General features: G+C 46.2%; 1 protein-coding gene across 19 annotated transcripts in view; it reads right to left on the bottom strand.

The window, feature by feature from the left end:
• The window catches only part of LOC112235584 (tensin), a 249,505-nt gene that overhangs the window by 32,834 nt on the left and 192,673 nt on the right, over window positions 1-23,998 (bottom strand). For 14 of the 19 annotated variants that reach the window (XM_042323790.1, XM_042323789.1, XM_042323797.1 and 11 more), the window contains 13 exons: window positions 20,886-20,935; window positions 19,302-19,473; window positions 19,097-19,147; window positions 18,769-18,891; window positions 16,864-16,928; window positions 15,383-15,466; window positions 11,792-11,904; window positions 11,562-11,622; window positions 10,499-10,574; window positions 6,827-6,956; window positions 4,708-4,779; window positions 4,352-4,468; window positions 1,281-1,364 (listed from right to left, as the gene is read on the bottom strand). In XM_042323790.1, the coding sequence (XP_042179724.1) occupies window positions 1,281-1,364; window positions 4,352-4,468; window positions 4,708-4,779; window positions 6,827-6,956; window positions 10,499-10,574; window positions 11,562-11,622; window positions 11,792-11,904; window positions 15,383-15,466; window positions 16,864-16,928; window positions 18,769-18,891; window positions 19,097-19,147; window positions 19,302-19,473; window positions 20,886-20,935 (1,198 nt within the window). The remainder of the gene's footprint in view (window positions 1-1,280; window positions 1,365-4,351; window positions 4,469-4,707; window positions 4,780-6,826; window positions 6,957-10,498; window positions 10,575-11,561; window positions 11,623-11,791; window positions 11,905-15,382; window positions 15,467-16,863; window positions 16,929-18,768; window positions 18,892-19,096; window positions 19,148-19,301; window positions 19,474-20,885; window positions 20,936-23,998) is intronic. The other 5 variants (XM_042323791.1, XM_042323807.1, XM_042323803.1 and 2 more) reach the window with 3 other exon arrangements.

Here is a 23,998-nt window from a genome sequence, read left to right as displayed (position 1 = left end):
GTGCTTCACAGTCGGGATGGTGTTCTTCGGCTTGCAAGCCTCCCCCTTTTCCCTCCAAACCAAACAATGGTCATTATGGCCAAATAGTTCTATTTTTGTTTCATCAGACAAGAGGACAAGAGGACATTTCTCCAAAAAGTACGATCTTTGTCCCCACGTGCAGTTGTAAACAGTAGTTTGGCTTTTTTATGGTGGTTTTGAAGCAGTGGCTTCTTCCTTGCTGAGAGGCCTTTCAGGTTATGTCGATTTACTGTTGATATAGATACTTTTGTACCTGTTTCCTCCAGCATCTTCACAAGGTCCTTTGCTGTTGTTCTGGGATTGATTTGGACTCTAGGAGACAGAACGTGTCTCCTTCCTGAGCGGTATGACGGCTGCGCGGTACCATGGTGTTAATACTTGAGTACTATTGTTTGTACAGATAAACGTGGTATCTTCAGGCGTTTGGAAATTGCTCCCAATGACGAACCAGACTTGTGGAGGTCTACAATGTCTTTCCCGAGGTCTTGGCTGATTTCTTTTGATTTTCCCATGATGTCAAGCAAAAAAGGCACTGAGTTTGAAGGTTTGAAGAAATACATCCACAGGTACACCTCCAATTGACTCAAATGATGTTAATTAGCCTATCAGAAGCTTCCAAAGCCATGACATAATTTTCTGGAATTTTCCAAGCTGTTTAAAGGCACAATCAACTTAGTGTATGTAAACTTCTGACCCACTGGAATTGTGATACAGTGAATTTTAAGTTAAATAATCTGTCTGTAAACAATTGTTGGAAAAATTACTTGTGTCATGTACAAAGTAGATGTCCTAACCGACTTGCCAAAACTATAGATAGTTAACAAGATATTTGTGGAGTGGTTGAAAAACGAGTTTTAATGACTCCAACCTAAGTGTATGTAAACTTCCGACTTCAACTGTATATACATCAACGTTCCAGGGTGGAACAGCCATTTAGGACAAGGACTAGCTACCACACGGACAAATAACACTGACCTAATGCTTTTAATGACATGTAACGAGTGACTAGAGTCCACTGGAGCACACAGTGTCACGACAGTTATGGGAAAACACTCCATTTGTCCAGAACCTAATGAAAGCTAGGCTACACAGCGTAGCTTGTCCATCTGAGTGTTAGCCATTAGTCTAGCGCCTAAAAACTGGTCCCTCATCGACATTCACCTGACCTGTCGACCGCAACACTGTGATCAAAAGAGGAGGAAGAGAGAGAGGGAGGGAAAGAGAGAGGGAGGGGAGAGGGCGGTGTTTTCAGAACAGACCCCTTGGTGAAGAAACGTTGAGGTGGGCCAACAAGCAGCTAGCGACCGGTCTTGAACCCTCACTCCAGAACCCAAGCTGAAGCCCTTGAGAGAGGGAGGGAAAGAGAGGAAGGGAAAGAGAGAGAGGAAGGGTATTTTCAGAGTAGACCCCTTGGCGGAGAAACATTGAGGTGGGTAGCAAAGCAGCTAGCAAATGAACGAACCCTAGCTCAAAACCCAAGCCCAGCCTTGGAACACAGACATCTTCCTTCAACCTATAAAACTACTTGAGCTTTCACAGAGGTTCACTTTCAGCCCAAGACCAATTGAATGGTGGTCACACAATGTTCTAGCACCATGTACTGAATCCACATTTTTCAGATCCAATCCAACTGCTAAGGAAGCAAAGCCTGCAATTAGCTAAGCGAGGGGACTGGCAGAATGCTTTCTGCTGAGCCAACCAGAACCAAACATCTAGTCCATTCAATTAGGATCAAACTGCCAACACCAGCATTTCCCAATGTCCTTCTTTACATAGCAATTACCACAAGAGCTCTCCAGAGAGTTGAATATGATATAATACAGTGGTTTCTATTCAAGCCATAGGGCATGTTGGAGCGTATTACCGCTGCACCAAAGGAGGGCCTAGCTTGACATGATGGCTACTTGCCACGGCCTGTGCTCTGGTGCAACTGCCTCCTCTCTCTCTCCACTTGGGGCATATGGGTGGCATAAGATAGGGTGTTCACTGCCCTCACTGTATTCATTGTCTTGTCCCGTCCACAATACTAATCAATAGGGACCATGATGAATGATGTCAGCCCCAGTGAGGGCTATGGAATGGGGCGGTGGGACTGCAGAAGCAGAGGGGTAAGGTGGAGGAGGAAGGGGAGTAGAGGTGAGAGGAGGTGAGCAGGAGTTTGGTGTGGGGTCCCGTCATCTCCTGACCCCCAGCCCTAGCCCCTTGCACACCCACACTGTGAGCTGGGTGGGGGGTGGTGGTGGGAGTGCAAGGGTTCTGGTTACCAGCAGAGCGACTGACTACCACCTATTTCTGCAGCAGCTATTTAAAGGAGTGAATGACAGGTGTGTGTGTGTGTAGGGGGCATGGGGTCTGCTCCTGCAGCTAAGACGGGGGAGAGGAAAGGGCGAGATAGGGGGAAATGATGAGAACAAGAGGAGGCAAGAGGGGTAGGGCAAGGTAGTCACTAGATTGGCCATGCTTAAACAGACAGAAGTGAATAGGAATATGTGAAAGAATCAAAATGTCCAAACGGCTGAGGAAGATGTATGCGCTTACTTTTAGATGTGGAGAGAGGTGGTGCAGTGGCATGCCAGTGGAAGTACCAGTAGAATGCCAGTGGAAGTACCAGTGGAAGTACCAGTGGAATGCCAGTGGAAGTACCAGTGGAAGTACCAGTAGAATGCCAGTGAAAGTACCAGTGGAAGTACCAGTAGAATGCCAGTGGAAGTACCAGTGGAATGCCAGTGGAAGTACCAGTGGAAGTACCAGTAGAATGCCAGTGGAAGTACCAGTGGAAGTACCAGTGGCCAGTGGAAGTACCAGTGGAAGTACCAGTAGAATGCCAGTGAAAGTACCAGTGGAAGTACCAGTAGAATGCCAGTGGAAGTACCAGTAGAATGCCAGTGGAGGTACCAGTGGAAGTACCAGTAGAATGCCAGTGGAAGTACCAGTGGAAGTACCAGTGGAATGCCAGTGGAAGTACCAGTGGAAGCCAGTGGAACCAGTGGAAGTACCAGTAGAATGCCAGTGGAAGTACCAGTGGAAGTACCAGTAGAATGCCAGTGGAAGTACCAGTGGTAAATGTGGAAGTACCAGTAGAATGCCAGTGGAATGTACCAGTGGAAGTAGTAGAATGCCAGTGGAAGTACCAGTGGAATGAAGTGCCAGTGGAAGTACCAGTGGAGAATGCCAGTGGAAGTACCAGAATGCCAGTGGAAGTACCAGTAGAATGCCAGTGGAAGTACCAGTAGAATGCCAGTAGAATGCCACCAGTGGAAGTACCAGTAGAATGCCAGTGGAAGTACCAGTGGAAGAACCAGTGGAAGTACCAGTAGAATGCCAGTGGAAGTACCAGTAGAATGCCAGTGGAAGTACCAGTAGAATGCCAGTGGAAGTACCAGTAGAATGCCAGTGGAAGTACCAGTAGAATGCCAGTGGAAGTACCAGTGGAAGTACCAGTGGAAGTACCAGTGGATGTGCCATGTTCCTAAATGCTGTGACCTCTCATTATCACCATCATTTACCAAACACCAGGGACTCCTGGAACACCTGCTGGCCAAGGAGAGGACTGTGTTCCCCACAACTAATCAAGGGTTGCATCACACAGTAGCATCAGAAAGTCCCTAACTGTACAGTGTGATATGGCTCTAGATGGCTCTCATGGCTCTACCGCCGCAAGGAGGCATTCATTACATTTCATGAAAATGATATTGGCCAATTATCAAACCGTTCTGCCTTTGGTTTCTTCTAGACTGTGAGGAGGGGGGGGGGTTCTACTGATTTACATGTCAACATCTGCCTGATGAGTCCGGCACTTGTAGATGTATGAGTGTGTGTGTGTGTGTGTGTGTGTGTGTGTGTGTGTGTCATCTTTAAAATGTCAATACCCCCACCACTGAGGGTGGCCAGCTATGTGACAGAGTCAGTCTCGAAGACTCCATTAACCACTGGAGATATGTGACAACAACTGATCCAGCACACCTAGTTTGACTGTGCTGTGTGTGTGTGTGTGTGTAAATTATTTTAAGAACAATACTTTAAAGTACTACTTTTTTTACTATTTTACAAGGTGGCCTTCACTTTTCTATTAAGCACGGGAGGTTGGTGTCACCTTAATTGGGGAGGTAGGGCTTGTGATAATGGCTGGAGCGGCTTTAGTGGAATGGTATCAAATGCATCAAACATTTATTCAAATATTATGAGCCATCCTCCCCTCAGCAGCCTCCAGTGCTATTAAGGTATCTTTTACTCAAGTATGACAACTGGGAACTTTTTCCACCACTGTGTGTGTATGTGTGTGTGTGTGTGTGTGTGTCTGTGTGTGTGTGTGTGTGGTCTTGGTGCTCACCATCTCCTGTATCCTCGCAGCCCCTGTTGAAGTTCTCGTAGGAGTCCCAGCGGATGAGGGGGTCTTGGGTATTGTAGTCCACCGACACTTGTGGGCCATTCTCAAGGTGGCCCATTCCTGAGAGACACAAAGCCAGCTGGGTAATGCAGTCTTTAACCCATTAATGTCCATAACAGAAATACAATATAACATGTACTTTCTGCGTAGCCACATGCAGTTAACTATGCTGACAACACACAATCAATTTACACCAATCCATGCTGTGCTGCATTACCTTATGGTCCTAACTATAGTTTGCGTATACATTATTACATGTAGCATGCATTGAAGCATTCAACTTGAAATACACTGATTACCTGTACCTTTGATTTTCTCAGGTCCGAAGGAGAAGACAAATTCCACTTTCCCATATTCTGGAAATCTCTCATCTGTGTAGTGACACACATTAAACGACAATCAATTTCACATTTCTACAGAGGCCAGGTAATACAGTACACACGGACATGTGTACACACTTCAACAAACACAGGTACACACACACATTAATCAACAATCAATTTCACATTTCTACAGAGGCCAGGTAATACAGTACACACGGACATGTGTACACACTTCAACAAACACAGGTACACACACACATTAATCAACAATCAATTTCACATTTCTACAGAGGCCAGGTAATACAGTACACACGGACATGTGTACACACTTCAACAAACACAGGTACACACACACATTAATCAACAATCAATTTCACATTTTTTGGGAGAGGCCACATAGGTACATACACACACGAACATGTGTACGCACTGCTACAAAGACACACACACACAGTCACCCACGCACACATACACACACATACACAGTCACCCACACATACACACACACAGTCACCCACACATACACACACACAGTCACCCACGCACACATACACACACATACACAGTCACCCACACATACACACACACAGTCACCCACACATACACACACACAGTCACCCCCGCACACATACACACACACACAGTCACCCCCGCACACATACACACACACACAGTCACCCCCGCACACATACACACACAGTCACCCCCGCACACATACACACACACATTCACCCCCGCACACATACACACACACAGTCACCCCCGCACACATACACACACACAGTCACCCACGCACACATACACACACAGTCACCCACGCACACATACACACACACAGTCTCCCCCGCAAACACACAGTCACCCACGCACACATACACACACACACAGTCACCCACGCACACACACACACATACACAGTCACCCCCGCACACATACACACACACACAGTCACCCCCGCACACATACACACACACAGTCACCCACGGACACATACACACACACAGTCACCCACCCACGCACACATACACACACAGTCACCCACACATACAGTCACCCACACACACATACACACACAGTCACCCACACTTACACACACACACCCACCCACACATACACACACACACAGTCACCCACACACACATACACACACACAGTCACCCACGCACACATACACAAACACAGCCACCCACACATACACACACACAGTCACCCACACAGTCACCCACACATACACACACACAGTCACCCACACATACACACACACATACACACACACAGTCACCCACGTACACATACACACACACAGTCACCCACACATACACACACACATACACACACACAGTCACCCACGTACACATACACACACACAGTCACCCACACATACACACACACAGTCACCCACACATACACACACACAGTCACCCACGTACACATACACACACACACAGCCACCCACACATACACACACACAGCCACCCACACATACACACACACAGCCACCCACACATACACACACACAGTCACCCACACATACAAACACTTTAAACACTTTAAACTATGCCACTTAATATAATGTTTACATACCCTACATTACTCACCTCATATGTATATGTATATACATCATCTACTGCATCTTGCTATCTTTATGTAATACATGTATCACTAGCCACTTTAAACTATGCCACTTTATGTTTACATACCCTACATTACTCATGTCATATGTATATACTGTACTCGATACCATCTACTGCATCTTGCCTATGCCGTTCTGTACCATCACTCATTCATATATCTTTATGTACATATTCTTTATCCCTTTACACTTGTGTGTATAAGGTAGTAGTTGTGGAATCGTTAGGCTAGATTACTCGTTGGTTATTACTGCATTGTCGGAACTAGAAGCACAAGCATTTCGCTACACTCGCATTAACATCTGCTAACCATGTGTATGTGATAAATACAATTTGATTTGATTTGACCCACGCACACATACATACACAGTCACCCACACATACACACCCATACATACACACACACACAGTCACCCACCCACACATACACACACACAGTCACCCACACATACACACACACACACCTTTAAAAGTCTGATCCAGTTCATTCTTCCCGAAGACCACTCCCAGGTCGTGGATGGCACAGGTGTGGAACTGCACTCTGAATATCACATCCCTAATGGGGCTCCGGAAACGCTTGTGGTAACACTTCAACTGGAGGAGGAGGAGGAGGAGGAGGCGGAGGAGGAGGAGGATGAGGAGGAGGAGGAGAGAGTAAGCATATAACCGGACATCAAGACAAGGACTTTTGCTACAGTCAAACCAGACGAGGGAAACAGTCCAGATTGCCAAACTCATGGTCTATATCTCCAGGCCTAAACCCTGCTGGTCCTAGAGATCAGACCATGGTTCCCCACCAGAACAGAACATGGTCAGTACAATGGAGGCATGTTCTGATGGGGAGGCACGTCTGGGGTGGTCTGGTCTGGCGTGGTGGAACAAGGACACATTCTTCCCTAATAGAACTCTAGTGAACAGGAGGGCAAGATAACATTAGAGAGAGAGAGAGAGAGAGAGAGAGAGAGAGAGAGAGAGAAAGAGTCAAAGAGAAAGAGTCAAAGAGAGAGTCAAAGAGAGAGACAGAGAGAGAGAGACAAAGAGAGAGACAAAGAGAGAGACAAAGAGAGAGAGCAAGAAAGAGACAGAGAGAGAGAGAAAGAGACAATTTCCTGGAACAAATGCTGCACTGTAATAGTGAAGGTGTAAACTTGGCAGTAGAAAACCTAAACAGTATATTTGACCGCTCAGCTTCCTTATCAAATCAAAAAATGTCAAGCTGACAACCAAAGAAATTTAACAACAATGACAAATGATTTGATGAAGAAGGCAAAAACCTAAGAAAGAAATTGAGAAACCTGTCCAACCAAAAACATGGAGACCCAGAAAACCTGAGTCTGTGCCTTCACTATGGTGAATCACTAAAACAATACAGAAATACACTACGGAAAAAGAAGGACAGGCCTGTCAGAAATCAGCTCAATGTAATTGAAGAATCCATAGAATCGAACCACTTCTGGGAAAATTAGAAAACTCTAAACAAACAACAATCACGAAGAATTATCTATCCAAAACTGAGATACATGGATAAACCACTTCGGCAATCTTTTTGGCTCTATAACAAAGAACAAACAACAAAAGCATATACACTACCGTTCAAAAGTTTGGGGTCACTTAGAAATGTCCTTGTTTTTTGAAAGAAAAGCACATATTTAGTCCATTAAAATAACACCACATTTATCAGAAATACAGTGTAGACATTGTTAATGTTGTAAATGACTATTGTAGCTGAAAACGGCTGATATGTTATGGAATATCTACATAGTCATACAGAGGACCACTATCAGCAACCATCACTCCTGTGTTCCAATGGCACGTTGTGTTATAAATTTAAAAGTCTAATTGATCATTAGAAAACCCTTTTGCAATTATGTTAGCACAGCTGAAAACTGTTGTGCTGATTAAAGAAGCAATAAAACTGGCCTTCTTTAGACTAGTTGAGTATCTGGAGCATCAGCATTTGTGGGTTCAATTACAGGCTCAAAATGGCCAGAAACAAAGAACTTTCTTCTGAAACTCGTCAGTGTATTCTTGTTCTGAGAAATGAAGGCTATTCCATGCGAGAAATTGCCAAGAAACTGAAGATCTCGTACAAAGCTGTGTACTATTTCCTTCACAGAACAGTGCAAACTGGCATAACCAGAATAGAGGGATTGGGAGGCCCCGGTGCACAACTGAGCAAGCGGACAAGTACATTAGAGTGTCTAGTTTGAGAAACAGATGCCTCACAAATCCTCAACTAGCAGCTTCATTAAATAGTACCCGCAAAACACCAGTCTCAGCGTCAACAGTGAAGAGGCGACTCCGGGATGCTGACCTTCTAGGCATATTCTCGGTGAACAACGTAAAACACTAAATAATGCATGCACAGCAGGATCTTTGTATTTATTTAACTACGCTATTCAGTTAAGAACAAATCTTACTTACAATGACGGCCTACACTGGCCAAACCCGGATGACGCTGGACCAATTATGCTGCTCCCTATGGGACTCCCAATCACAGCCAGTTGTGATACAGTACCGTCTGGATTTGAACCAGGGTGTCTGTAGTGACACATCAAGCACTGAGATGCAGTGCCTTAGACCGCTGTGCCACCCAGGAGCCCAATTAGGCAGATACCTTCTAACTATCAAAATCTAGAAAAAAGCTGTTAAATTCTACAACCACCTAAAAGGAAGTGATTCCCAAACCTTCCATAACAAAGCCATCACCTACAGAGAACTGAACCTGGAGAAGAGTCTCCTAAGCAAGCTGGTCCTGGGGCTCTGTTCAAGAACACAAACAGACGCCACAGAGCCCCAGGACAGCAACACAATTAGACCCAACCAAATCATGAGAAAACAAAAAGATAATTACTTGACACATTGAAAGAATATACAAAACAACTGAGCAAACTAGAAGGTATTTGGCCCTAAACAGAGAGTACACAGTGGCAGAATACCTGACCACTGTGACTGACCCAAAATTAAGGAAATCTTTGCATATGTACAGACTCAGTGAGCATAGCCTTGCTATTGAGAAAGGCCACCGTAGGCAGACCTGGCTCTCAAGAGAAGACAGGCTATGTGCACACTGCCGACAAAATGGGGTGGAAACTGAGCTGCACTTCCTAACCTCCTGCCAAATGTATGACCATATTAGAGACACATATTTCCCTCAGATTACACAGATCCACAAAGAATTTGAAAACAAATCTAATCTTGATAAACTCCCATTCACCCTACTGGGTGAAATACCACAGTGTGCCATCACAGCAGCAAGATTTGTGACCTGTCGCCACAAGAAAAAGGCAACCAGTGAAGAACAAACACCATTGTAAATACAACCCATATTTATGTTTATTTATTTTCCCCTTGTACTTAAATTATTTGCACATCATTACAACACTGTATATAGACACAATATGATATTTGAAATGTCTTTATTCTTTTGGAACTTCTGTGAGAGTAATGTTTACTGTACATTTTTTATTGTTTATTTCACTTTAGTTTATTATCTATTTCACTTGCTTTGGAAATGTAAACATATGTTTCCCATGTCAATAAAGCCCCTTAAATTGAATTGAGAGAGAGAGAGAGAGACAGAGACACAGAGAGAGGGAATGAGAGAAAGAGAGAGAGAGAGAGAGACAGAGACACAGAGAGAGGGAATGAGAGAAAGAGAGAGAGAGAGAGACAGAGACACAGAGAGAGGGAATGAGAGAAAGAGAGAGAGAGAGAGACACAGAGACACAGAGAGAGGGAATGAGAGAGATAGAGAGAGAGAGAGAGACACAGAGACACAGAGAGAGGGAATGAGAGAGATAGAGAGAGAGAGAGAGACACAGAGACACAGAGAGAGGGAATGAGAGAGATAGAGAGAGAGAGAGAGAGAGAGAGAGACAGAGACTGAGAGACAGAGAGAGAGAATGAGACAGAGAGACAGAGAATGAGAGAAACACAGAGAGAGAGAGAAATGGATCCTGTGGTCGAGGAATATATTGTGGTGGAATATGAAAAAGGTCAACCTTCAACAGTTACAGTATATGAACATACTGTAAGGCTACTAATGGCTCTAAGGCCAACACAACACAACACAACACAACATACAGTACAACCACAACACCTGTACATTTGATGACAAAAGATGTGCTTCTTACCAAAATGTCTCCCTTTAGGAGCAGGCCAGGTTCAATGGTGATGCAGATACTGGTGTGACTGTCCCCTTGTACGTTACTGTGGAAATAATTCAGATGAAAACCATTATAAACATTTTAAAACAGTTTTGGGTGTTTTTCTTATAGTGGTTCAGGTATGACTGAAGTAAGAAGAGCTTGTTCCAAAGCGGGGTGGGGGGTCATTTCCGTGTGGTGTTGTTTTGGTCGTGAGGACCCTGGATGGAGAAGGTGTGTCAGTGAGGTGGGAGTTATGGTATCCCTACCTGTACACATAGAACCCTAGAGCTGTGTCACTGACAATCTATCTGCCTGCCTGCCCCACCAGCACACACTGACACACATACTGACCCTCTCTCTTTCTCTCTCCCCACTCTCTCTCTCTCTCTCTCTCTCCCCTCCCTCTCTTTCTCTCTCCCCACTCTCTTTCTCTCTCCCCACTCTCTCTCTCTCTCTCTCTCCCCCACTCTCTCTCTCTCTCTCTCTCTCTCTCTCTCCCCCACTCCCTCTCTTTCTCTCTGCTCCTCTCTCTCTGTTTCTCCCTCCCCCCCTCTCTCTCTCTCTCTCCACTCTCTCTCTCTCTGCCCCTCTCTCTCTGTTTCTCCCTCCCTCTCTCTCTCTCTCTTTCTCTCTCTCTGTTCCTTTCTCTCTCTCCCACCTCTCTCTCTCCTTCTCTCTCTCTGTTCCTTTCTCTCTCCCCCTCTCTCTCATTCTCTCTGCTCCTCTCTCTCTGTTTCCTCCTCCCTCTCTCTCTCTCTATCGCACACACACACACACACACACACACACACACACACACACACACACACACACACACACACACACACACACACACACACACACACACACACACACACACACATACACAAACCAATTCAGATTATCAAGGGCTAATCTCTTAACAAGGGGTGACAGGCTTGAAAGTACTGTGGACTGAGAGGGAGAGAAGGAAAGAGGGATAGAGTGACAGAATCTGAGAGAGAGAAAACAAGCCCCCTGAAAGACAAATCAACCCACAATGCAACAGATAAAAAGTAAAGAAACATACTATATCCCTGACGTGTAGACTGGCTGCATCGCCTGGTAAATCTTCAGGAAAGGACGACAGCCTGCGAGGGAAGAAAAGGAAGAAAAGAAGAAAAAGTATTCCAAAATGAAACAATTATTTACACTCATTGAATGAAAGTCTATCCGATTGAAGAAAAAATTAAAATAAAAAAAAATGAATCATTAATCATTTCTAATAATGAAATAAATGCTCTCCTGTTGCAGACTCACCTCCTTTGGACTCGAAGTTGGGGATGCCGTGCATGATGACGTGGTGCAGGAACAGAGGCTTGTTGTTAATCTTGATGTGGCCAGAAAGCAGACCACTGAAGTAACGCACATACCTACACACATCCACACAACACAGTCACAGTGTGAAACAGAGGGACAACCCTTCAATGTCATGCACCATGAGTCTGGCAAGCAAGACTAGCAAGCACGCCCCATCTATCATCAAAGAGGCTTCGCACACTATGGAGATGTCAGAGTGAATTGGAGTGTATGAGCACCAGGCCGCTCTGCCTGCCAGGCAGGGGAATGTTGTGTTGTGTTGGTGAGCTCTGCTTGCCAGGCATGGGAATGTTGTGTTGTGTTGGTGAGCTCTGTCTGCCAGGCAGGGGAATGTTGTGATGTGTTGGTGAGCTCTGTCTGCCAGGCAGGGGCATGTTGTGTTGTGTTGGTGAGCTCTGCCTGCCAGGCAGGGGAATGTTGTGTTGTGTTGGTGAGCTCTGTCTGCCAGGCAGGGAATGTTGTGATGTGTTGGTGAGCTCTGTCTGCCAGGCAGGGGCATGTTGTGTTGTGTTGGTGAGCTCTGCCTGCCAGGCAGGGGAATGTTGTGTTGTGTTGGTGAGCTCTGTCTGCCAGGCAGGGGAATGTTGTGTTGTGTTGGTGAGCTCTGTCTGCCAGGCAGGGGCATGTTGTGATGTGTTGGTGAGCTCTGTCTGCCAGGCATGGGAATGTTGTGATGTGTTGGTGAGCTCTGCCTGCCAGGCAGGGAATGTTGTGTTGTGTTGGTGAGCTCTGTCTGCCAGGCAGGAGAATGTTGTGATGTGTTGGTGAGCTCTGTCTTGCCAGGCAGGGGAATGTTGTGATGTGTTGGTGAGCTCTGTCTGCCAGGCATGGGAATGTTGTGATGTGTTGGTGAGCTCTGCCTGCCAGGCAGGGGAATGTTGTGTTGTGTTGGTGAGCTCTGCCTGCCAGGCATGGGAATGTTGTGTTGTGTTGGTGAGCTCTGTCTGCCAGGCATGGGAATGTTGTGATGTGTTGGTGAGCTCTGTCTGCCAGGCATGGGAATGTTGTGTTGTGTTGGTGAGCTCTGTCTGCCAGGCAGGGGAATGTTGTGTTGTGTTGGTGAGCTCTGCCTGCCAGGCATGGGAATGTTGTGATGTGTTGGTGAGCTCTGCCTGCCAGGCATGGGAATGTTGTGATGTGTTGGTGAGCTCTGTCTGCCAGGCATGGGAATGTTGTGTTGTGTTGGTGAGCTCTGCCTGCCAGGCATGGGAATGTTGTGTTGTGTTGGTGAGCTCTGTCTGCCAGGCAGGGGAATGTTGTGATGTGTTGGTGAGCTCTGCTTGCCAGGCAGGGGAATGTTGTGTTGTGTTGGTGAGCTCTGCCTGCCAGGCATGGGAATGTTGTGTTGTGTTGGTGAGCTCTGTCTGCCAGGCAGGGAATGTTGTGTTGTGTTGGTGAGCTCTGCCTGCCAGGCATGGGAATGTTGTGATGTGTTGGTGAGCTCTGTCTGCCAGGCATGGGAATGTTGTGATGTGTTGGTGAGCTCTGCCTGCCAGGCATGGGAATGTTGTGTTGTGTTGGTGAGCTCTGTCTGCCAGGCAGGGGAATGTTGTGTTGTGTTGGTGAGCTCTGCCTGCCAGGCATGGGAATGTTGTGATGTGTTGGTGAGCTCTGCCTGCCAGGCATGGGAATGTTGTGTTGTGTTGGTGAGCTCTGTCTGCCAGGCAGGGAATGTTGTGTTGTGTTGGTGAGCTCTGCCTGCCAGGCATGGGAATGTTGTGTTGTGTTGGTGAGCTCTGTCTGCCAGGCAGGGGAATGTTGTGATGTGTTGGTGAGCTCTGCTTGCCAGGCAGGGGAATGTTGTGTTGTGTTGGTGAGCTCTGCCTGCCAGGCGGGGAGAATGTTGTGTTGGTGAGCTCTGCTTGCCAGGCAGGGGAATGTTGTGTGTGTTGGTGAGCTCTGCCTGCCAGGTGGGAGAATGTTGTGTTGTCTGCCAGGCAGGGGAATGTTGTGTTGTGTTGGTGAGCTCTGCCTGCCAGGTGGGAGAATGTTGTGTTGGTGAGCTCTGCCTGCCAGGCAGGAGTATGTAGTGTTGTCTGCCAGGCAGGGGAATGTTGTGTTGTGTTGGTGAGCTCTGCCTGCCAGGTGGGAGAATGTTGTGTTGTGTTGGTGAGCTCTGCCTGCCAGGCAGGGGTATGTAGTGTTGTCTGCCAGGCAGGGGAATGTTGTGTTGTGTTGGTGAGCTCTGCCTGACAGGCAGCCTGTTAATGATACTAATGATGATCATGCAGAGTGTGACTTCTGTTCCAGAGGTCGGCCCATCTCCCCACCACCCCTTTGCTCCCCCCACGCCCAGCTGGCAGCCGCCAGATGGTTCGGTCTCCCAAATGAAATTAGGTCGGAGCAGGAAGCAATCACAGAGCAGCTGGGTTGTGTAAGGAGCTCCCTGTGTAACAGCGGGGTCACGCCGGAAAACACGGCCACACAGATTCTGACATATTACAGTTACTACTGTACAGATATATATATATAAATATATATATATATATATATATATATATATATATATATATATATATATATATATATATATATGTTTGGCTGCTACAGAGATCAAGTCTGGACAACCATCCGCCATTTTGGCTCAGAACATTCCACTCAAGGATCTAACCTACGGTAGATTCTAATCTAGAGTGGAATTTCCTCACAAGAATGTTGATGATGATTTGATAGTGATACCTCTCAGAAGTGAACAGAAGTGTATTTCTCTATGTGGTGCGTTTCTACGGCAGCGTAGCACTGCTGAGATCCATCCCCCCCTCCCAATGTTAATGTCACACATGCCAGACCATAATAAGTTCAGACTGCGGGGAACTGGCTGGGGGATAATTATATCTGAGTAAGGAAACAGCAGCTGGTCAGAGGCCTAATGCTGCTACTGCTGCTGTTGCCTGCTGGATACACCTGGGGTTCCCTTATCTGCCACAAACTATGGATACCGGATCAGTTTGTATTTACTCAGTAATGACCTATGGCTAGGACTGGGTTAGTGAGATCTGACCCTAAATCAGTTCTAAGCGCCACTAAGGGTTCCCTTACAAAGCCACCTGTTCAGCATGCCAGATCACTGAGGAGGGGAGGAAGGAACGATGGATAGTAGTGTCAGAATGAACTCTGAAAACCATTTGACCTTTCAGCTCTCAGTGGAATCCTGGAGAATGCAAAAAGCTGCTAGGCTTTCCAAAAAACATTATTCCTCAATTATGTCAATTAGCTTCATTGGGAGGATTAAGGGAACAAAAAGACAGAGGCATTTCCTGTTTGGGATGCACTGGGAGCGAGGGACTGCGGAGAGGAGGATAGCCTTTGAAACAGTGAGAGTTACACCAGGTCATCCATTGACTGGATTCCACTCTGAGAAGTCACGCCCATCCCTTTACCCTTGTTGACTTCTTCAATGAACAGAATGAAGGATACACATTCTAAGAATGGAATCCAGCCGGTTGCTCTCACCAAGGGATCAAACTCATCCAGCCTATAGGAAGTTGTAGGGTGCAAAAACAAGAAGTGAGGTAGTAAGTGGTAACTGACCTTCTCTGGGACGGTTGACCCACAGGAAGTGCTTTGTCTTCGTAGAAGCGCCTCATGGCGAACCTGTCCAGTGCCTGGTCAGCACTGAAGACCACAGGAGAGACAAAGGTAATGATCAGCTCTTCTTCACTGAACACATACCATATACTATACAATAAGTTTGCCCTGAAATGACCCTGAAAAGTGTTCTTACGTTGTCTTCTCCCTTAAAAAACATCATTAATCGACCGTGTCCCTTAAGAAGTGTCCTTAATCTACAGCTTTTCATCTTTTTCCATCCCCACAATGCTACAGTATCCCAGTATATTATCTGATCAATGTACAGATGTAGGATCTTAATTTGATCACCCTGTTGCAGGAAAACCTTCCTGAAGTGTATTTGAGGTTAAAAAGTATTCTGAAGTTCAAAAATGTCCATGAATTATAATTCAAATAATAATTCACATGTCCTGTTGCTGCAGGATTATTTTCCTGCTGTTGCAAACTGGCTCAAATAAAGATCCTACATCTGTAACATGTAACGTTTGTTTACTGTTTACTCTTCTAGAATGCCAATGACTCTCAAGCATTCAGCAAGATAGTTCTATCTCGGGTATCAAAGAAACAAGTGTGATTTGACCTTTCTTATCTTTACAGGATATGACATATGTAAATGTTCCTGTTTATTGACCAAAAATACACCAGAGCCTGAACAGAATGTTTTGGCATAACAACCACATCAGTGTTTAATTTGAGGCCCGATCCCGATTCCCTTTGGCCTATCTATCTGTTACAGATCTACGTGCTTGTCCTGACATCACCCCATGTTTTTGTCCATGACTTGACCAACATCTCAAGGGGTGAAGCCATTGAAATCAGGGTTGGGGTGAATTCTAATGGAAGTCGGTCAATTCAGGAAGGGATTTGAATTTAAAATCCCCAAATGGAAAAAGCTTTTGACATATATTGCTTCTACTTTTTAGCTTATTGAGAAGTCAATTAAAATAGATAGCCTGTTTTGAATTACTGAATTAAACTGTCAGTTTACTTTCTAAATTGACTGCCTTCGATTCAAATTGACCCCAACACTGATAGAAAACTCAAAGTAAACGTATAGAATGGACAAATGTCTGTTTGTCTTCATCTGGAAATATCTGGGAACTTTAAGGATGTACGGAACTTCAAGCAGGGTGGTGATATTGAATGAATACATTGTTCCATGTTGACTAATAACAAACAGGGTACATGAGGTCAGTTTGTCTGCAGTCAGAAGTCTCTGGTACCTGGCTGATATGTTGACTAATAACAAACAGGGTACATGAGGTCAGTTTGTCTGCAGTCAGAAGTCTCTGGTACCTGGCTGATATGTTGACTAATAACAAACAGGGTACATGAGGTCAGTTTGTCTGCAGTCAGAAGTCTCTGGTACCTGGCTGATATGTTGACTAATAACAAACAGGGTACATGAGGTCAGTTTGTCTGCAGTCAGAAGTCTCTGGTACCTGGCTGATATGTTGCTGTAATGCATGTAGGCAGCCACCACCACTCCTGTCCTCCCACGGTTCCCCTGCAGAAAGAGAGAGAGAGGTGGAGAGAGGGGGAGGGAGAGGGAGAGAGGGGTAGGGAGGGAGAGAGAGAGGGGGAGAGGGAGGGAGGGAGACCACCATAGGGGAGATAGGGGGAGAGAGGGAGAGAGAGGGGGGGGAGAGGGAGAGAGAGGGGGGAGGGAGGGAGGGAGAGGGGGAGGGAGAGGGAGAGAGGGGGGGGGAGAGGGAGAGAGAGAATAGGGGGAGATGGGGGGGGGAGGAGAGAGAGAATAGGGGAGATGGGGGGGGAGAGGGAGAGAGAGGGGGAGAGAGGGAGAGAGAGGGGGAGAGAGGGGGAGGGGAGGGAGGTGGGGGGGGGGGAGAGGGAGAGAGAGGGGGAGAGGGAGAGAGAGAATAGGGGAGATAGGGGAGAGAGGGAGAGAGAGGGGGAGAGGGGGTGGATAGGGGGGGGGTGGGGAGAGAGGGAGATATACTTTTTGAGAAAGAATACAAGGCTATTTTTAGTTACACACTTGAAGGCCGAATAATGTTTGTACCTGCAGTGTAGACATGTAAATGCTGTACGGTGAGTTAGATTTGAGTGACCAGGCTATTTTCAAGCCAAACTGTCACAGATGGAATGTGATCAAACTGCCTGGTTCCATTTATCACAATGACATTGTTTGTGGTCAAATTCAACTGAAAATAGAAATGCAACACTACCGGAGAAACCTTTGACCTCAACTCTGAAACAGCAAGTGGAACATTTCGCGATAACAAATAGCCTTTAGTCAAATTAGGCGTTTCTGAATGGAAGCACTTTTTCCATCTTGACCAAAAGCTTCAATTTCAGGACGAGGGGGAAAATAAGTGTTGGTAACCATGGGGATGCTCTGTTTGCTACCACTTGTTGTACATATTGAATAAAATGTTCCCCCACAGACTTATCAAGTTACTACTCACTATTCAGCTACATTGACTCAAAGTCTTTAACACGGATTGACAGAGACTTAGATTAAGTTTTTAAAGTCGTTTTTTGGGGAGTTACTGTTGTTGACATTGGATCATTCATGACAAGTTGTATGATGAATCATTGGGCCTGAGAGGTTGGGGGAGGAGGATGTGCTGCCAAAACACAGGCAGCAGCAGCAACAGCCTCTATTAGAATCAAATGACTCTCATGTTCACTGGATTTCTTTGTGAAATACGGCTTCAGTCTAACAGTCTGCAGTTAAGGACCATTTAAATGTTTTACCAGCAATACTATAATGTGGAGGACTTGTCTTCCAACTACAAGACAGCTTGATTATCCCACTTTGTCCAATGAGGTACAGGGAGACAGTTTGGTGTTTTACCTCCTTACCAATGAGGATGGAGGACATACAGAGTAAAGTATTCATAGGAGACTTTCTCTCTGGGGCCTGGCTGTCTCCTTTCACACTCTTCAAACAGAGACCACCCTCTACTGTCCTTAACACAGTGGACCACGGCATACTGTAACACTCCCGGGAAGAAACCCTTCATTCCTCCCTTCCCTGGAGTGATCAGAGATCTGTAAGACTACGGGACCCTGTTCCAATACCCTGACTATGTATCCTTCCTTCCTTCCTCCCTTCCCTGGAGTGATCAGTGATCTGTAAGACCACGGGACCCTGTTCCAATACCCTGACTATGTATCCTTCCTTCCTTCCTCCCTTCCCTGGAGTGATCAGTGATCTGTAAGACTACGGGACCCTGTTCCAATACCCTGACTATTTATCCTTCCTTCCTCCCTTCCCTGGAGTGATCAGTGATCTGTAAGACCACGGGACCCTGTTCCAATACCCTGACTATGTATCCTTCCTTCCTCCCTTCCCTGGAGTGATGTGTCCGACCACCTACCTTGTTGTGAAGCACCACTACATTGTGTTGGTCAGCGTTGAGCCAGGTGTCCATGGCCTTGCACATGCTGCAGATCTTATCCAGGGCAGGAGCATAATGGTCTGGCCAGCCAAACTCCAGCACCTACAAGGGGCCACACAGACCACCATCACATATCAAAACTTCCACCACTACCATTGCATTTAGGAGAGTTGTGTGTGTGTGTGTGTGTGTGTGTGTGTGTGTGTGTGTGTGTGTGTGTGTGTGTGTGTGTGTGTGTGTGTGTGTGTGTGTGTGTGTGGTGTGTGTGTGTGGGTGCGTTCGTGCGTGTGTATTTGTGTGTGTATACCTTGTGGTTAAGCTTGGTGATGTCATTCCTCTGCTCACTTAGGTTGAGGAGCTGAAATGACAAAATCCACACCAATAAGCATGAGAACGATTCCAGGAAACAGTTGTACATCAGCAACAGGACGTGACAGGGTGCATGAAAAGCCACCACACCAACAGACAGGCCCGGTAGTGAGGTAGAGCAGTGGCAGGACAGGGGGTCTCACCAGATAGTGTTCCCCGTGTTTGGAGGCCAGCATGGAGGCCACCTCCTTGATATTGGAGGTGTAGCTGCGCTCCTCCGCTCCGCTGGGGAAGGAGACAGAGATGATCCTCTCGGTGATATACACCAGGTCCACCTCATAGTTCTCATCCATGGCCTGCAGCAGACTGACACTCCTGGGGAGAGGAGAGGAGAGAGGAGAGAGGTGAGAGGAGAGAGGAGAGGAGAGAGGAGAGAGGAGAGAGGTGAGAGGAGAGAGGAGAGAGGAGAGAGGAGAGGATAGATAGTTAAAGTGATGTACAACAGATTCACCTCATAGTTCTCATCCATGGCCTGCAATATACACACTCCTGGGGAGAGGAGAGGAGGGGAAGAGGACAGATAGTTAGATATGTGATGTATACTAGGTCCACCTCATAGTTCTCAGAGGAGAGGAGAGGAGATGGGAGAGATAGTTAGAGAAATTATGTACACCAGGTCCACCTCACAGTCCTCCTCCATGGCCTGCAGCAGACTGACACTGCTGGGGAGAGGGGGAGTGGAGAGAGGGGGAGAGGAGAGGAGGGGAAGAGGACAGATAGTTAGATATGTGATGTATACTAGGTCCACCTCATAGTTCTCAGAGGAGAGGAGAGGAGAGGAGAGGAGAGGAGAGGAGAGGAGAGGAGAGGAGAGGAGAGGAGAGGAGAGGAGAGGAGAGGAGAGGAGAGGAGAGGAGAGGAGAGGAGAGGAGAGAGAGAGTTAGAGAGGTGATGTACACCTCATTGTCCTCCTCTATGGCCTGCAGCAGACTGACACTCCTGGGGAGAGGGGGAGTGGAGAGAGGGGGAGATGAGGGGAGAGAGGAGATGAGGGGAGATGAGAGGAGATGAGGGGAGAGGAGAAGGGAAGAGAGGGAAGAGGTGAGAGAGTTAGAGAGGTGATGTACACCTCATTGTCCTCCTCTATGGCCTGCAGCAGACTGACACTCCTGGGGAGGAAGATATTCCTTATGATCTAAAAGGTCAAACTGATCCTAGATCAGCACTGCTACTCTGTATGAATATGGCCCCTGATATCTTACAGGGTTTGTACATCAGCACTAGTCTATGAAGCTCTTCCTTGGTGGCTCTTGTGTGTGGTATCTATTATCTAGCATATCTTTGATGTATGAGTCTTCAGTACTGACAAACCGATGTGATTTATGTCTATGGTAATTGGAAAGTGGTGTCATATGATATCACACATGTTTTCATAAACATCTTCAATCCTTCAGTTCAGAAGAAAGTGTTCTGGAATGATCCAAGCGGGTATTGCGCAATCATTCTGATCAGCTCCCCAAATCCCGACTCCCAGTTGGCTGTTAGATGGGAAACGTAGCTGGAGAAACAGGCGTGGTTGTCACAGTGATCTGACAACAGGATGGAATACATCCTGATGGGGTTTTGATAGGCCTGTGTCCACGGATTTCAGTGTGTGTTGAGCGCTATGGGCATCAATGAACCGAAACGTGAGGTCAGAGAAACAGGTGTAATCGTGGCTGTATACTGCAGTAGATGAGGAATAGTGACCGCCTGGATAGTGAGGGAAAGACAGTGGTCTCTCTTACCGTGATGGCCTTCGTCTAGTCTGCTCACTCTTACAGGACCTTGGGGTTCCCTACAGAGAACACAGAGAAGATAGAGCACACACTCAGTCTCCTTGATCAACTTGCCATTGTTTGTGTTTGACGTAAGTGTGTGAGTGAGTGTAATACACAACTGCATTGTAAATTCCACATTAAAGCACACTGCATCTGGTCTTCTACTATATCAAATCCAAACACAACTGGATGGAATTTAGCCATGAGGAGATGCGTCCATTGCGTTGAGATAACATGATATCCCTGGGGACTTACTTGTACCCAGTGTCCCCATCCTCAGTCTAACTAGAGAGAGAAAAGTAGTGGAGAATATCGATGATTCATTTCAACAACGAGGGGGATTAGCAGTAGACAATAGATCACAGTGTTCAGACACAAAGTGCTGTGTTCTAAAATAGATGCTGGTGCTTTAAACACATAGTATTACCATGGTATTAGCCTGTCTATGACCCTGGTGACAGGGTGGTGATGGGTTGGTTGGTTAGTGGCATGTGGCATGTGGCAACATTCTTAAACAGCTTTCTTTGCTCATCTCCTCATCTCCTCGTCTCCTTTCCTTCATGGTAACGTAATCCAGCAACATTAGGAAACATCTAATTACTGATAATTGGTTGTTTCCTGTTACAGTAATCTAACTGACATCACATACTTGGCGTGTCCTGCAACCAACCAGCCAACCAGCCAACCAGCCAACCAGCCAACCAGCACACTCCTGGCACAGGCTACAGGTTGAAACGTTCAGTTTGATACGCTAGCAAAGTACTGTATGTTTCAAATGTGAAAATACACAAACATTTAAAGTTAGCCTGTACAGTACATAACTGTCTGTCTGTCTGTGTTTGACCCTTCTGTAAGAGTTACATTGACTACATCCTGCCATCTGTCTGTCCATGGTCACGAAGATGAGGACAGGGAGACGTCTACCTATACTGGGACATCAGTAGGGCTACCTTTAGTGATTCAACATCCTTTTTACCACAAGGCAAGCACTGCCTTCCCCATCTGGCTGGAGAAATACACAGCACTATGTGAAGGAGGACACAGAGGACCTGAACAGAACAGAAAGTTATGTACACAGTACAGAGCTCTGTGTTGCCATTGTTCCATTCATTTCTCTGTGATGAAACTAATCCTCGTCAGGCAAAAGGAAAACCCATTATTCAAAGTGATGTGACTAGAAACAGATGCTGCCTGCTGGAACCAAGGACACTGTTGCTTGAAAACTGCAACAATATGTCTGTTTCCAGGGGACAAGAGTGACAATTACGTAAGAACAAGGTCTCTTGCATCACACACATGGCATGGACACACACACACACACACACCTGTATACACACGCATAACTAAACGTGTACACACAACACAACCACCAAGCCCCTCATACAATCTGTGTCCACACACACACACACACACACACACACACCACTCTTTTTTTTCATCATTTGTAACTCGGAAAACTATCCATAAGTAACTGTTACTGTGTGTGTGTGTGTGTGTGTGTGTGTGTGTGTGTGTGTGTGTGTGTGTGTGTGTGTGTGTGTGTGTGTGTGTGTGTGTGTGTGTGTGTGCGTGCGTGCGTGCGTGCGTGTGTGTGTGTGTGTGCGTGCGTGTGTGTGTGTGTGTGTGTGCGTGTGTGTGTGTGTGTCCTACGTTCCCACCTCAGTAATACTCATCCGAGTTATCAAAACCAGCTGTAAAGATACTCTACCCGGCAGGACCAACAAACTACCAACAAGAGAATCCCAGAGAGACAGGAGGAAGACATTCCATGTAAGACCACAACACACAGAGAGACAGGAAGAAGACATTCCATGTAAGACCACAACACACAGAGAGACAGGAGGAAGACATTCCATGTAAGACCACAACACACAGAGAGACAGGAGGAGACATTCCATGTAAGACCACAACACACAGAGAGACAGGAGGAGGACATTCCATGTAAGACCACAACACACAGAGAGACAGGAGGAAGACATTCAATGTAAGACCACAACACACAGAGAGACAGGAGGAAGACATTCAATGTAAGACCACAACACACACAGAGAGACAGGAGGAAGACATTCAATGTAAGACCACAACACACAGAGAGACAGGAGGAAGACATTCAATGTAAGACCACAACACACACAGAGAGACAGGAGGAAGACATTCAATGTAAGACCACAACACACAGAGAGACAGGAAGAAGACATTCAATGTAAGACCACAACACACAGAGAGACAGGAGGAAGACATTCAATGTAAGACCACAACACACAGAGAGACAGGAGGAAGACATTCAATGTAAGACCACAACACACAGAGAGACAGGAGGAAGACATTCAATGTAAGACCACAACACACAGAGAGACAGGAGAAGACATTCAATGTAAGACCACAACACACACAGAGAGACAGGAAGAAGACATTCAATGTAAGACCACAACACACAGAGAGACAGGAGGAAGACATTCAATGTAAGACCACAACACACAGAGAGACAGGAGGAAGACATTCAATGTAAGACCACAACACACAGAGAGACAGAGAAGACATTCAATGTAAGACCACAACACACAGAGAGACAGGAAGAAGACATTCAATGTAAGACCACAACACACAGAGAGACAGGAGAGACAGGAACAGAAGACATTCAATGTAAGACCACAACACACAGAGAGACAGGAAGAAGACATTCAATGTAAGACCACAACACACAGAGAGACAGGAAGAAGACATTCAATGTAAGACCACAACACACAGAGAGAGACAGGAAGAAGACATTCAATGTAAGACCACAACACACAGAGAGACAGGAGGAAGACATTCAATGTAAGACCACAACACACAGAGAGAGACAGGAGGAAGACATTCAATGTAAGACCACAACACACACAGAGAGACAGGAAGAAGACATTCAATGTAAGACCACAACACACACAGAGAGACAGGAAGAAGACATTCAATGTAAGACCACAACACACAGAGAGAGACAGGAGGAAGACATTCAATGTAAGACCACAACACACAGAGAGACAGGAAGAAGACATTCAATGTAAGACCACAACACACAGAGAGACAGGAGGAAGACATTC

The sequence above is a fragment of the Oncorhynchus tshawytscha genome, linkage group LG07 (assembly GCF_018296145.1).
Source record: "Oncorhynchus tshawytscha isolate Ot180627B linkage group LG07, Otsh_v2.0, whole genome shotgun sequence".
Classification (NCBI taxonomy): Eukaryota; Metazoa; Chordata; class Actinopteri; order Salmoniformes; family Salmonidae; genus Oncorhynchus; species Oncorhynchus tshawytscha.
This window is presented reverse-complemented; position numbering and strand designations above follow the sequence as displayed.